This window comes from Xenopus laevis, chromosome 5L (genome assembly GCF_017654675.1).
Source record: "Xenopus laevis strain J_2021 chromosome 5L, Xenopus_laevis_v10.1, whole genome shotgun sequence".
Classification (NCBI taxonomy): domain Eukaryota; kingdom Metazoa; phylum Chordata; class Amphibia; order Anura; family Pipidae; genus Xenopus; species Xenopus laevis.
Genome location: NC_054379.1, coordinates 85,137,101 through 85,153,708, shown reverse-complemented (window position 1 = coordinate 85,153,708; position 16,608 = coordinate 85,137,101). Strand labels below are relative to the sequence as shown.

The window sequence follows — 16,608 nt, the reverse complement described above, 5'->3', positions numbered from 1 at the left end:
TCCTGGCATGAATACAGGAATGACATTGGCCAAGGGACCATTCTGGATGGCCAGTGTTTACATCCTCCTTCCAATTCAGTTAGCTTTGGAAAACGCAAATAAATCTAAATTTGACTTACAAAATAAATGAACAACAATTTAAGAAATATCTACTCACACAAAGTACGGAGAGCAGGTCTTCTACACTGCAATCCGATTTTAAATGGTCCTTGAACATCCGTACAGTCTGGTGTTTTAAATAGTAATAGGAAGCAATACGTCCATAGGTTTGTGGCTCAATACTTCGATTATCCTGAAAAGATAGGTGACAGCAACAAGGCTTCAATTAAAAATGTATAAAGAGAAAATGTGTGCCGCAAAATTGTTTGAAAAATCAGATATGATAGGAAATACACACATAAAAAGGCATATCTGTTTTAAAGATTACATTAAAACATAAAAATGGTCTTTCTAGCATAAAAGCAATTTTTTTATGGCTTCTATACAGTCACATGGCCAGAAACATTATACAAAAAATACATAGTCAAAATCTATGGTGGCATAATTGGGGTAAAGCATCAAGCATATTTAATTTATTAATTAATTTATTTCTAAATATATTAAACAATTTATTTCTAAATGCATCTAATGGATAAGATATCTGGCCCAATAAGAGGTCTGCCTGTGCAGTTGTGTAAAATAGGTGTGTTTTGCTCTTTTTTCTTTAAACAGATTTGTAACATTTGCCAATGGAAACTACTAACAGAGAAAAACAATATATAGGGGCTCATTCACTAAGTTCGAGTGAAGGAATAGAGGGAAAAATACTTGAATTTCGAGTCGTTTTTTGTGCTCCTCAACTATCGAATTGGCGTAAATTTGTCTGAGTAGAATGATTCGAATAGATCGAGCGCAAAAACGCTGCGACTATTCGCCCATTCGATAGTCGAAGTACTGTCTCTTTTAAAAATAATTCGACTGCCTACTTCGCCACCTAAAACCTACCGAATTGCTTTAAAAGCCTATGGGAAAGTCCCATAGGCTTGTTTCCTAATTTTTTGATCGAATAAAAAGGCATTCGATCGATCATACGATCGAATGAAAATCCTTCGATCGAATATTTGATTGTGGGACTATTCGCCAGGCGCGTAAATTCGCCCGAATTGCCTATTCGATTCTATTCCCCAGTCGAATTTCGAGGGATTTAACCCTTCGAAATTCTGCCCCATAATGTACATGGAACTGATGGATTAAAAAAATCTAGAGAATATGGGACACAAAGGTGCAATACACCCACAGCCTTCAGAAAATGTGAGTTTTCTGTGCTACCGACGTTAGGCACCCCCAGTGAATTGCTATAGTTTTTTGAGGGGCTAGTGCTCCTTTAAGAAAAAACTACAACCCAGGGAAATAAAATTGCTGCCATCAGCTGGAGGGTGCCTAACATATTGATACCAGCCTGGTACATCCCCTTTTCTTCGTCTTCTAAGGACTTTAAAATATTGTTTACAAAATGTATTACAAAATGTTGTTTTTACAAAGTGAAACAGAGTTAGGAGATAGTATCATTAGTTAAAGTTCAGCTAATATGCTCTTTGATAACTGATTAAGTGGAAAATTACACCACAGCACAAGCTCTCTCGTTAAAACGAGAGCACTTTTCATATGATGTGTGCAGCTTGCTCCTATAAATATCCACAACGTCTCATCCTATTTTCGGATTCATTCGCATAAAGCGAAAGCTGTGGCACTCAATAATTATGCATATGAGACACGTGCACCACAAGTCGGGCAACATAGCTTTCGCAAGAAGGGTTTTCTTGACAATATACCATTGGTTCTACCAATCAGAGTGGGACCGCTATTAACCCTCTCCACTGGTGGGGGGAGGTGTTTTTTTGATAGGCGCCATTTAAAGCAAAAAAAATCACAAGAGATTATTTCACAGAAAGCAAGAATAGAAAGCAAAATCATTAAAATCTGTTTGCAAAGGTAATCTTAGATGGCTTCTTTACATACCTCTGCTATCTCTATGCAGTAGGAACACTCCAAATCGATCAGTGACTTTTCTACAAGATTTGAAAGGAATTTGTTCATTGTTTCATGTCCAATATCTTCCAAATTGTAATAACTAAGGGAAAAAATACATCAGTATGAATAACACAAAACTGGAAACCATAATCAATCTTGTTTGTAGATAAACTGAAACCCTGGTAAACTTTACAAGGAGAGGTGCTCAAACTATGCTTTCCAAATCCTCTCCTCAAATATTTATATTAAAATGCTGACTTCCCCCACTTCAAATAACACTGCATAAAATTTACAAAAACACAAATATTACATTTTTTAAACAGCTTTAGCATCCCAACTGAGGCGCATGAATCCATATTGGTGGAAAAACAATCCTAGTGGATTTATTTCATGTTTAAATGATTTTTAGCAGACTTAAGGTATAGTGAGCCACAGTACAGAAAGATCCCTTATCCGGAAAACCTCTGGTCTCGAGCATTCTGGATAAGTAGTCTCATACCTGTTGTTAAGTTTTGTAATGCCACAATTGAAAAAACACTGCAACAAGTAAGAGAGGGCTCAAAGTTAATAAATACTTTTTAACGCAGTTTAAATAAACAGAGTGCTACATTTTTAGATATACAAAAATAGCGTAATTATGGCAGTTACTATATTTACGGTCACTAGGGGGGTAATTTATTCGCAAATGGTTTTATTGGCCATGTTTTGTCCTGAAGGCTGAAATATTGCACTGCTGTGCCCATCTTTCTGGGTTTTGTGAATTCGTATTGTGCACAAATATTCGCAATTGACAGGTGTTTGCGTGAGTGCAGCCACTGTGCAAGGCTGTTGTGCACGAAAATAGCGGTAACAGTAAATTAAATTCACAATTTGCAAAAGTGTTTTTTCAGAGCATTTTCTCTACCACCAAAGTCAAAGTGGCATAACTCAAAAACAGAAATATTCCCAATTTGCAAATTTTGCTATATTTAAAAAGCTCTTATGGACAAAATTCGCAACTCTTTTGGCACATTAAATATACAACTCCTATCCAACTTTATAAATATAACCATGGGCAGGGCAAATATGTCTACTGTGCAAACCATGCTGATCTGTGCGAATTTTCTATATTTAAATAAAAAAATGGAGATAAAATGCATTCCAATACTTATGTTCTTGAAACATTAAACTAAGCAGAATTGTATAGTGAAATGTTTAAAAAACACAGGAATGTAGCTGTTAACTTTAATGCTGGCAGAATAACATCAGCCCCAGATCTCAGGTTTTTTTGGTAGGAAAGTTAAACTGTGAAACTGTTTAATTACATCTAAAGAATGAACACAATGCAGTTTCATGCTCACTACATTGAATCATCCAGTGATTATTTTGTCCATGCTGTAAACAGACAGCCTACCATTTTTATCAGCATGTTATTTCATTTAATTCACAGTGAAACCCAGTTTCACAATAATTGACTTGTCAGAGGCTCTAATTTATGAAGCTGGGCTCTGCCAGCCTTCACTATATTGGTCTCAACTAGCATACAAGCAGGGTTGAATATTTACAATGCTGTTAACAGGTGCTGAGTTGTTTAATGATTCTAATAGCCAGAAGCGTACTGAGAAAGCCAGCAGGATCACAATTACAGGCTGTTTGAACACAACAATTACTCGTCCCCTGAGAGGTGTGAAAGTCAAAGGCAGTTTCATACGAACAGCAGTTAGCACACAAGATAGACAGGCAGACTTCTATGTCCAGTGGTGAAAAGGGAATAACAAGAGCGTCTGCATCATAAAAATTTACAGAAGTATATAAAAAGGAAACAACTTCAAAAACAACAAGTTTGAAGAAAAGGGAATATGGATAATCTACAGAGGGGTATTTAGCTTAATCATGGTAAAAAATGTTTGGGTTGCACATAGCATTTCAAGGAGAACTAAGAAATCAATATCGGATATGAAAAGCAAGCAAAAAAAATAGTTCTTTTAGAACATAGAAACTAATTTTGTGCATTGTAAAAAGGAAAATGATGTATGTAGCCTGTGGGCAAAATGCGGGCCTCCAAAGCAATTTTTGGCTCCTAGTCTGCCTATGATCTCATGGAAGGAAATCTTTGTATGACATAATTGTTTTATATTACAACAATGTGTATCAAATTTTTTGCAGAGAAAAAGAAAACATGCGGTACAGAAAATGATTTTTATGGATAAAAATGTAGCATCGAGTAGCATCCTTTCAAGCAAACATATGTTTTCATTTCTTGTTCTGCCAGTTTCTCAGACTACAGATGCAAGGTTACCAGTTTTAACACATAACTTTGTATATTGGGCTTTTCCCTTCTATTAGTTCTATAGCATTAAAGACATCTCCTCAAAATATTAACAGTACATAATGTATATATACATCCCGCTGCTCAGAATGATTACATTTAGCCTATTTACCACTGTAAGGATTTAAGCTTTAACTAGGGAAATCCATAATCATCATCCAAGATAACTAAAATCATACATTTAAACATGGGGAACTTTATTTGTTATAAAACATTCCTGTTCTGGAAAACAAATAAAATATACAAAGGCAGAGGATGGAAGTGGAGACATAGGCTAAAGAAAAAGGCTGCCCATTATTTGCCTAGATGTGTGGGATAAATGTATAAACTGCTGTCTCTGTCAAAGTTTAGTGGTTAGGCAGGGAATAATGTACTGTATATCATATCGCAAAATATAAGGATATTATAAGCCACCAAGGAGTTCCACAAGCGAATAAATGAGGCAAATGGACAGGTGCTTTTATACAGGTAATACAAGCTCTATATGGCGTCTGCATCTGTATACATATATATACATATATATACATATATATATATACTGTAGATAACAGACTTGGAAACTATGCTTGTTCAAAAAATAATAACAGTATTCCTTTCATGAAGGCAGTGGGCTGTAGTTTACAACATATCAGCAGATTTTGGCTGCAGTATTTGCAATTAGATAAGATACTAAAATACAGAAAAATACAAATACAATACAACAGATTGGGCATTTCTCAAAGAGACTCTTCAATACACAGTGCCTGGAAATGTCGATGTTGATACTTTAAGCTTAAACATCCAAACTATGAAACTGATCGTGGCTTCCCTGTATCTATCTCCACTGCTGACTTCTTTGTAAACTTTTTGGCACACAATATAAGATGATTATGTAGACAAAGAATACAGAAAATGTTTTGCAAGCATTCATATTACTTTTCCAATATTTTTTTTAAGGCTGTGGAAATAGTATATGGAAATAAACATTATGATTTCCCTGCTAAAAAAAAGACATAAGAAAGGTAACCAAAAGTTGTTAAAGAGAATATATTAATGCTGTGCTACCATTACCCACTCAGTACGTAACACATTTAGTGCTCTTATTCACTAGTTTTATAAATTGGTATTGCTATAAAAACTGGGCATGAAAAATCAAGGGAGAGAACTTAATTGCCGATCATTGAATGACAAATAAATATCCCCGCTTTTTCACATGGTTAGGAAGAATGTGGTACAAAGTATGTGAGATTTCTAATGTGTAGGCACAACATATTACAGGTCACATATATAAAAATATTATAGCTTTAGCCTTTTGCCAAAGACAGTACAGTCATGAATTCTGCAAAGGGAATATTTTGATTTTTAATAGGACAGTTAAAAAAAAAGGATTCAGTAACTTCATAGGAATATAGAAAAACAACCCAAATAGACCAAATCTGCAATAAGAATACGTGACACTTGGGATTTTAATTTCAAGTATTTTGTATTACTACAACAAATTGGCATTAATTATCCCACATAGCGGTAGGAGATGTACAGACAAATACATGCTTGCAAAGGTTTCAATTACCCCTAATTCTTGAAATGACTGAAAAAATTCTACTTTCTATAAACACATCAGTTTTCAAAACATACTTGCATGACAATTTAAGGTGCCTCAATGCAGAGTGAATCATCTTTAGGAAAGCTGTTTAACAATGCTGGAAGAAGAAGCCAGCACAATGACCTGCAAACTGGTGATGAAGTTGGTCCGAACATCACTAACCAATGTCACTCTCTTTGCAAGCCTGTCCTCCTCTTCTGTCAAGAATGCCTCCGACTACACATTGTACTTATACTCAACTGTGGCACCATATTAGAGACTCAATGGAAATTGTTATTCCTTTACAGAATACAAGTTATTTAAAGCCTAAAAACATTTTGTATGATGTTTAATGGAATGAAAGAGTTTTTGTTTTTTAACTACCAATACTACGGTTCAATACACTTACTTCAATCCAACTTGTTTTATATAAGTTTGCAGGCGATCCAATAAGTATCAATGTGTAAGTATTACCGCCCCTCCTCAAAGACTATGAAAACTCTGCATGTGTAATGGAGTTTGTGGGGCAAATTCACTAAAAGACAAAGTGCCTAACGCTAGCGTTAATTCGCTAGCGTAGCGCATTTACGTTAATTCGCCGATTCACTAACGAATGCTGGCGTGAATTTGCTAATGTTACTTCGCACTCTTACGCCTGGCGAATTTGCGCAACGGACGTAACTACGCAAATTCACTGACGCGCGCATTTTTCTGAACACTACCTTTTACGCCAGACTTCCTTTGCCACCTCAGACCAGGCGAAGTGCAATAGAGTAGATAGGGATTGCTTCAAAAAAAGTTAAAAAATTTTTTTGTTTTTTTATGCTACATATACCTCCATTGTAACTTCAATTTTGTGCCGTATGCAAATTAATCATCGCTAGCATAACTTCAATTTGCTTGGCGAATTAACGCTAGCGCAAGCTTACGCTTCCCCTGAGCTTCGGATTTTAGTGAATTTGCGTAGCGCTGGCAAAAATACGCCTGGCCAAGCAGACGCTGACGCAACTACGAATCTAAGTGAATTTGCCCCTGTGTGTGTGTGTTTCGTGCACTCATCTCATTTGGTTTTCGGAGCACATCTCATTTGTTTATCTGTGTGGATTGTGGGCATTAAATGCCAAATGTTAGGCACCCCCCAAGTGATTGTATTGACTTACCTGAAACCCCGGGCCAGTGGGCTATCAGTAGAAAACTGCACTGGCCCTGGGTTATACCAGTGAGCACCATGGAGCGATCCTCTTCTGGCATCTTCTTTCTTCAAATTTCCCGGGGCAAACGCATACGCAGTTGAATGAAATAGTTGACTTTTTAGTTAAAGTTCGGCTTTACCTTCTACTGCACATGCCCAGCCCCACAAAGGAAAGAGGAAGATGGAAGAGTTTATATGCCGAGGAGTAAGTAATAATATAAGTAATTCCTTGCACACCTTCCGGGATGCAATCAATGAAACCCATGACGATACAAAATTTACCATGAATGCTTGTCTCCAGGATATTGCTTTTCTAGATGTCACAGTGATACGGACACAAGATAGGTTTGCAATTAAAATATTCGAAAAACCAAGAGATCGTAACCAGTTACTATCATACAAAAGTTTTCATCAAGCAGCGGTGAAGAAATCCATTCCCACTAGCCAATTTACTAGGGTACCTCGGATAACAAATGAGCCAGCCCAATTAGGACAGGATCTAGATAAAATGAGAGGCAAATTATCAGATAGAGGTTACCCACAAGACATTTTGGATACTAGCCTAAACAAAGGCAGAGAATATTTGAGGAGAACAACTTATAGAAACAAAACTGGAGACAGGCAGCACTTGGTTTTTGTTGGGCAATATCATTCACAAAGTGATAATTTTTGACACATTTTATGTAAGCATTGGCATTTGCTGAGGGATGCTTATCCCACAATTTCAGAATTTGAAAAAAAGCCTATGATGTCTTTCAGAAAGGGTTGTAATATAGGCACAAAAGTTACACAGGCAGAAATAAAACCTTCACCCAGACAATACACCTTTATGGGGCCCCCAAAGGTGGGTATGTTTCGATGTAGGGGATGTGCACAATGACTTTGTTCTAACTGGAGCTACCTTTACTAATCCAACAGCGAACAGGGAATATAAAATTCGGGGTCATTATAGCTGTGATACTAGTTTTGCAGTGTACATGTTAGTCTGCCCTTGTAATCTTGTATATGTGGGCGTATTTACGCTGCACTTCTGCTCACAAAGGTGACGCCATCCCGACCACATGGGACGCCACAGGGCTTAAGTGAGCTTCTGGGAACTGTAGTCCTAATCCTGCATGGAGACCATCTTGAGAAAGGGAGCAGCAAGCACCCGAAACTTTGCATAGATCTCCATATGTATACTTAAGCTTACCTTGGCTGTTTTTATGCTTACAAAATAAACGCTATTTTTAAAACTTTTATATCATGGTGTGCAATCTCGTTGGACAATATATATATATATATATATATATATATATATATATATATATATATATATATATATTTCAGTCTAAATATACTAAGTAAATAAATAAAGAGAAGGGTGCACTCCCTGGCATAGTACCTTTACATAACTTTTTTAAGTAATACAATTGCACTTAGAGAAAGACCCGGTGGGCCCGGCACGGCCCAGACCTGCTCCCCTGATTAATTGTGGATTACAATTTCTAGGTTGTGTTCTTATGAGGAAGCTACTACAAAATGTAAATTCAATCCAATTTATTACCACAACTTACTGGAGACATAAAAAATACTGTGACCACATATTGTGTATTTTGATTAAACCTTTTTAGGATTTTAACTTTGATACATAGACTGAGTGATTTGTACAGGTCAGCCTATACAAACATATCAAACTCACGACTGGTTTATACTTAACCGACTCACAAGACCACCCTTTGTTTTGTATTATTCAATCTAAATATAGTTTGTAATAATTCAACAAGACAATCAGCTCATTTCAACAGCTATAAAATCTAGTATAGTAAACATTCTGAAAGAGGAATGAAGTGGTTTATAAATCATAGGGCCCCTGCAGAGGACATGCTACAGAACCAAACCATTCACAAAAAATAGCCCAATCACTCCATTCCTCCAAAAGTATGAGGAACCATCAGAAACTTACAATAAACCCACTACAAAAATGTAAGTGCTTTGTGATGGGCCCAAGAAATTCAGCAAATTTTCAGTGTTAAGGAAGAAGAACTACATCAGGTTTACTACAGTGAATTAATTCAGGGTAGTAGTTACGAAACATTTTTCTATTTCTTTCCAGCTTTCAATTGGGGGTCACGGACCTCAGCAGGCAAAAAAGTATTGCTCTGTGAGGCTACAAGTTTATTGTTTTACTTTTTATTACTTCTCACCCTATTCAGTCCCCATTCTATACTTATTCCAGTCTCTTATTCAAACCACTGGCTAATTGCTAGGGAAAACAAGACATTAACAACCAGATAGCTGCTGAAATAGCAACTGGAGAACTGCTGAACAAAAGGCTAAATACCTGAAAAAAACATAAAAGAACGAAAACCTAATGCAAACTCTCTCAAAATACAAGTCTCTACATCACACTAAAAGTTAATATAAAGGTGAACTACCCCTTTAAGCGATCAGTATCCTATCTTGAAAAACCACTAACAAAACAAAAACTGGGAAAGGAAGGGTCCTTTTAATTCAATAATCAAATAAGTTAGAGAACTAAACCCTAAAAATGAATATGGCTAAAAAATTGCATATTTTATACACTGAACTTATTGCACCAGCGTAAAGTTGCAGCATCTCAATAACAGCAATGATCCAGGACTTCAAACTTGTCACCATCTTGGAAAGTGTCTGCAACACTCACATGCTCAGTGGGCTCTCTGCAGCTGTTTAGAAGCTAAGCTTAGGGGTTGTTGCAAATCATCAAGCAGAAAATAAAGTTGGCCTATAATGTCCAAGAGCATGTGCAGTGAAAAAAAGATGGGGAGATACTGGGACATCTTTGGTGGCACAGATCTTCCCTGCTAAAGTGCTGTATTTGCCTTGGGCTGGTAATGAAGCCCAAAACATAATCTACAGCCTGCAAGTGAATAAGTGAATTGTGAAAGAATGTTTCATCAACCGCAAAGGAATGATTTCTTTGGACACATTGCTAAATTCCCTACCCTATGAAGATACTCAAAGTAATAGCTACAACCAGCTGTATTAGAAACATCTCATTTACCTAAACAACATGTATGGTTACCTAAGGAATCTGACACTGATTGGATACACCACATTAAATCCTGCCCAGCTTTGTTTCATGATGTATCTATATGATAGCACTGAGCCAATGTCAAGTTCACATTCATCAAACTGCCAGTGACAAGGGGTCTACTATAGTACAGGAAACCGCTTTCCTTTCTGCCACCAAAAAATAAGAAAATAAATGTATTTGGCAGGCTCCATACTGACTAGAGATAGCTCCTGCACATTAAATGAAAGGCCATATGCACACTGGGATGTGAATGTCTAGTCAGCACCATTAATTCAATTTTCATATTATAAATGAAGTTCAGTATTAGAGTGTAGAGCAGATATATTCCTTGCTCAGTTGAAAAAAATCGTTTCTGAAAAAGTTGAATAATCTTTTTTTTTTTTAATGACATCTAAAGTTCAGTAAAATTAAAATATCAAGCACACGAGTAACATGCTTCCTAAGTTATAAAATGTTTTTTTATTTAAAAAAAAAGTATGAAAAAGTCTGAATAAAATATCAGCTGTAAGCCCAGAACTGCACTTTGGCTCTTTGGGAGATCTGATAATACATTAACTACTTTATTCACATTCAAGGCAGGGATCCATTTTTCTCAGAGGACTTTCAACAAGAATGGGTTTGGAGATTATAATTATAGGTAGTGCATTCAGTAATGGCCAAACAGTATACAGTATTTACCACTGTTGGTATAAGAACTCTATTCCTATTGTGCTGAGACCTGCAAAAGCAAAGCTGTTCAATTTTAATCATAATAATACAAGAATATTTATTTATTCAGAATAAAAAAAAAACAAAATGTATATTGTCCAATTACATTACTATTAAAAGTTTTGTTTTTTACAATCTGCTAGTTCAGGAAAGAATACATTTCATTCCGCTTCCAGTCACAGGGATCTAGCTGTCTGTGAAGCAGATAATGATGCATGCCCAGTGCTCCTTGTGTAGATTTCCCAGTCTGCTTCATGCAGCGAGGGAGAGAAGAAAATGCTGAAGGAAAACAATCACACAACCACCTCAAACGGTAGTGCATATTCAAATTGATTCTACAAATAATTCAAAATTGTGATTTTTTCTTTCTTTACATTTTATCATAACTCCAACTTTTATTTTGCAATGATTCAGTGGGCAGTAAGCCTGTAATACAACACAACAAATACATTCCAGAGCACGGATTCAGTGAAACTTCAAGTTTTCCTGCATTTTACACTTTTTTGTGGTCCCAACAATTTATAAAAAAATTCAATGTTCAAACAAATGTAAAGACTCCCATTAAATTGTACAGACTGATTACATTTTAAACAGTCTTTCTAAAAAATACAAGAATATTCACATGTGTTCACTTTGTGTATTCAAATAGAATACAACATGCAAGGGCATTATGGGCTAAGTCTTAGGGGTCTATTTATCATGCTGTGTAAAAAGTGGAGTGAAACATTACCAGATTATCAGTGTTGTTGCTCATAGCAACCAATCAGATCTTAGCTTTTGTTTTCTGTTGAAATCTTATTACTTATGTTGCTATGGACAACATCACCAGTAATGCTTCACTTTCACTTTTTACACAGCATGATAAACAAGACCCGAAGGGTCAGATTTATTAAAGTGATATGTAAATTCAAATTTCGAATGTTCGAGTTGGATTTTTGGTCAAAACTCACAAATTCAAGTTGGAAATAATCCAACCTCGATTCGAGTTTAGTCAATTTTGATTCAATTTGAGTTTTCAGGTCGCGAAAATTCATTTCAATTTTAAACGTTTCAGTTTTTTCTTAAATAACCTCCCATTCGAGTTGTGAGTATATTAAATAAAGTATATTTAAATTCGAAATTCGACCTTTGATAAATCTGCCCCTAATTGTCTGTGTTATTATTATTTGTGGCATGCCCAGCAGAGTTATGTAGTATTGTTACTCCTATCTAAACATACAAATATACAGAGAAGGGATGAACTTTGCATTTAAAAAGCAATTCTTTCCTAGTTTTATATTTAATGTAAAATAGAACAACTATATATACTTTTGCCTTTAAAAATCCTCTTTTCTGATCTGAAGGAAGTTAGTCTTGGGTAGGTATCCAGTGGTGTTAAATATATATGCTCAAAATATGTGTGTATATCATCTTGAGCATGTGCATATTCATACATAGAAAATTATCTTTCTTGTTCAATTCAGACTGCCCAGCATGATTTTTTTTGCAAAAACCTGATTCTGCACAAAATCCCGAATGCAATTTTTATAAATAGATATAATGACAAAATCCACAGCAATGCACATTTTTTTGATTCATACATATTTTGGGAGAATCTCCAGTTTCTGTATTTGTTCTAGTACTATCAATTGACAAGGATAAAAAACAGATCAAATTATTTTTTTTTTCTAAAGCAAAGTAAAAAACAATTCCACTTGACCTCCTGATACATAGAGCTACATGTAATGTGACCTAAAATTAAAGGTATGGACTTATTATCCATAATGCTCTGGACCTTGGGTATTTTCGGAAAATGGATTTTTCTGTAATTTCATACTACTATAAAGTCATATAAACATTAAATAAAACCAACAGGCTTGTTTTGCGTCCAATTAGGATTAATTATATCTTAGTTTGGATCAAGTACAAGGTACTGTTTTATTATTACAGAGACAAAGGAAATCATTTTTAAAAATTTGGATAATTTTGATAAAATGGAGTCTATGGGTGATGGCCTTTCCGGAATTCAGAGCTTTTTGGATAACGGGTTTCCGGATAACTGATCCCATAACGGGTATATGTAAAAGCTATCAGCAGATTGTAGAGAATTCAAGGTCTATATTTGTTTTCAACATAGTAAAAGTAAGAAAATTAACTTTAAAACTTTTTTTTGCCTCATACAAACCTCTGGGTGGTATGTATATCATTGCTATGTAAACTGAATTTTTGTCAATACTATTGTAAACTGCCAAATTGTTTTTTTAAATAGATTTTTTTGCTACCACCTGAGTTTATGATTGAATCTTATTTCTGAGAGTGCAAACCTATTGTATGGTATAAATATTATACTTGTCCCTAGTGCTGGTATTATTCTGGGCATAAGGTAGCATTTTACTGTATTGCTGGAAAGTGCATTTATTCAGACAAATTATTTACTGTCAACTCACAATAACATTCCCCATATAAGAAACTCCTTGGGAATTGAAGAAATTGCAATAACTACACCAGTTAAAATGGATTTTTATTATATAATTTCCAGGTGCCTTAGGATTTTCAGATTAAGATATCGGGGTGAACTAATGGGACCACTGTTGATTTTTCCCTGTCTGTGCATCAGGGATCATTAGCTGCCTATTCATGTAAAGGGCTTTAACATTCCTGTGGATAATACCACCTGCCAGCAACTCCACCCTCCAATTTAGGAGCTCAATTGCTGGTTTAACCATAGCAGTTAAGAATCCATTTCACTGACAAAAGCACACCATGATTCAACATAGTTGGGAAATGATCAGCAAAGCAGTTAAAACAAATAGGGATATGGCACTTACAGATTCTGAACAATGTCACTTAAATCCCCTTATTATAGTCAAGGCAATGCAATGACAGGATACTAACCCTCCAAGGCTTTTAACAACCTCAACAAAATAAATCCAATTACAATCCTGTTTCAGTTTTTTACGCATAGTAAAGCTTTAACATGTGCTTTTATCACATGCACAGGAATATTCTCCGCCGTAAAATTGTTTCGGCTTTTCATGCAGACTGATTTTACACTGCACATTATGTACTGTACTTAGTTTTTAAAAAAATGGGGGAAAAGGCTGCAAAAGGGAAATTGTAAAAAAAGTTTATTTTTGCATTTTACAATCTACAAAATATTACTTGCCGCTATGTATGCATTAGGCCAAAGACCACACTTTCCTAATTGTATGTTAATTTCCTATAGTTTTTAAGATTCTTATACAGGTATGAGATCCGTTATGCACAAACCAGTTATCCAAAAAGCTCCCAATTACGTATAGTCTATTTTAATCAAATAATGTTTTTTTTCTCTGTAATAATAAAACAGTACCACATACATGATACCTGTTAGGAAATAATTAATCCTTATTGGAGCTAAAACAATCCTATTGGGTTTACTTAAAAGGGTGGTTCACCTTTAAGGTAACTTTTATTATGTTATATAGCGGCCAATTCTATTTTTTATTTTTATCGTTATTTGCCTTTTTCTTCTGACTCTTTGCAACTTTCAAATGGGCGTCACTGACTCCCTTCTAAAAAACAAATGCTCTGTAAGGCTACAAATGTATTGTTACTTTTTATTACTGACCCTACTATTCTGGCCCTCTCCCATTCATATTCCAGTCTCTTATTCAAATCAATGCATGGTTGCTAGGGTAATTTGGACCCTAGTTATGACATTGGTTAAGATGCAAATTGAAGAGCTGCAGAAGAAAAAGCTAAACTCAAAAACCTTAAATAATAAAAATGAAAACCTATTTCAAGTTGTCTCAGAATACCACTCTCTACATCATACTAAAAGTTATCTCAATGGTGAACAACCCCTTTAATATTTATGTGATTTTTTAGCAGACAAAGTATGGAGATCCATATTACAGAAAGATCCCTTATTTGGTAAACCCCAGGTTCCCAGCATTCTGGATAATAGATCACATAACCCTATCCCTTTATATAATCAAAACAGTTAATGCAATTGCAATGTGGATGACCTTGGCAAAGCTGTACTACTTTAGTAGCAAAACAGTCTTCATTATCCTTCAAAGATAATGATATTCTAGTAAACCGATAGAGAGGAGACAGGACAAGAAACCCCAAAAGTACATACTGTGTACAAAACATGCAATAATTCATGTTTTATTACTGATTAATGTTATGAATAGCTATAATAATATATTATTAGCTGTCTCACCTTGGGTTCATCATGAGTCGACGGAAGAAGTATGTCCATGTAATATAGTCCATTGCGTCTTGCTTTGATGTAATGGTTCCGGCTGCAATCTCTGCATTTAGATGGTCGGACAATACTTCCAACAAACTACACAATCAGATTGAAGGATATCAGTTCAGTTTATAACCAGATGTGTATGAAGTATGTTTAAACAAGTATGCATGTATAAAACATATAACATTAGTTGGTATCCATACCTACATGGATTTACATCTAGAAGCTGTCATTAGCATAGCTTGGGGTCTTGGAAACTTTGAGTGATACATAAATTGAATGTGGGAATTAATCATGTAAAACGTATGCTGTGCTAAGCTAAAAGATCAGAACGATGTTAAGACACAGAAAAACGTTCTGCAAGTAGCATTTAGTTTTAAAGATGCAACCGTTTCTATTGATACCTACTTATAATGTATAAATAAAAACTTTTGTGAATTATGCCTGCATCTGGCTCTACGCTGCTTTACTGGATCTCTCCCTCTCCTCCAGAGATTAGATATTTACAGACAGAGACACATTCCTACAGCGCATATTCACAAAAACTATGCCAAAAGATCTAAGATAATTCCCAGAATTATCTATAAAATTTGCTTTAATTCTTTTAATTTCCCCTTCCCCTAATCAGTAACATGCTGGACTTTTTTGCTGTCCTAACAACTATTTAGTTGCAGTAACTACACAAATAACCTATATTTATGAGAAAACATCATTAAGATGATGCACCAAAGCCACTATTTTGGATTCAGCTTAACCCCCGAATGCTCCATGAAAGAATTTGCGCTGCACGCCTAAAAATCTTTTCATGTACTTGTTTTGTGAAGACAAGTCACATGATTTTAAGGATTCGGTTCAGCTGGGCACAAAGATTCGGCCGAATCCTGCTGAAAAAGACAGAACCCTGGCCAAATGCCAAACCGAATCCTGGATTCAGTGCATTCATACCTTAATTTAAAAAAAAAACTAAAAAAATGTATACCTTCAATTCTTTCTATAGAGTTTATGAAACCAGACAGTGACTTACATGTCAAATTATAGCAGGGGATGGGAAAGATAAAAAAACAGAAAAATAAGTAAAAAGAAAATAATATTTTCATTGCACAAATATGCTTTTTTAACTGACCTTGACTCAACTGGGAATGGTTCATACAGGAATTTCTTGTAAAAATCTTTTTTTATATCATGGACTAAGATCACAGCTTTTCCCTGGTCATCAAACTGAGGTCTACCAGCACGACCCATCATTTGAAGCACATCTAATATGGGAGGCAAACAAGTCCACAATACTTTAATCAGTTGTGTAAATATTTAAATGTATCTCTTTTAAATTAAGTTTAAGCAACAAAGAATAGTTAGCTAATAAACATAACGGATATTGACCCAGTCACACTTGTTGAGCAATTACCATCTAATTATGTTTAAGGCACAATATATATATAAATGCAGGGCTTTCCTATTTGTCCATTATGAGAGAGAATGAGAGAATAATTTATTGCAGAAATTAGTGGCTAAGATGATGCTGAGGGAAAGACATCACTGAGTAATCAAG

The 16,608-nt window shown here is 35.2% G+C and overlaps 1 protein-coding gene across 2 annotated transcripts in view; it reads right to left on the bottom strand.

Moving 5' to 3' along the window:
• ascc3.L (activating signal cointegrator 1 complex subunit 3 L homeolog) overlaps positions 1-16,608 on the bottom strand; it is a 327,995-nt gene that overhangs the window by 51,327 nt on the left and 260,060 nt on the right. For both annotated transcript variants that reach the window (XM_041563009.1, XM_018263366.2), the window contains exons 33-36: positions 16,183-16,315; positions 15,027-15,152; positions 1,999-2,110; positions 158-292 (exon numbers count right to left, since the gene is read on the bottom strand). In XM_041563009.1, coding sequence (XP_041418943.1) covers positions 158-292; positions 1,999-2,110; positions 15,027-15,152; positions 16,183-16,315 — 506 coding nt within the window. The remainder of the gene's footprint in view (positions 1-157; positions 293-1,998; positions 2,111-15,026; positions 15,153-16,182; positions 16,316-16,608) is intronic.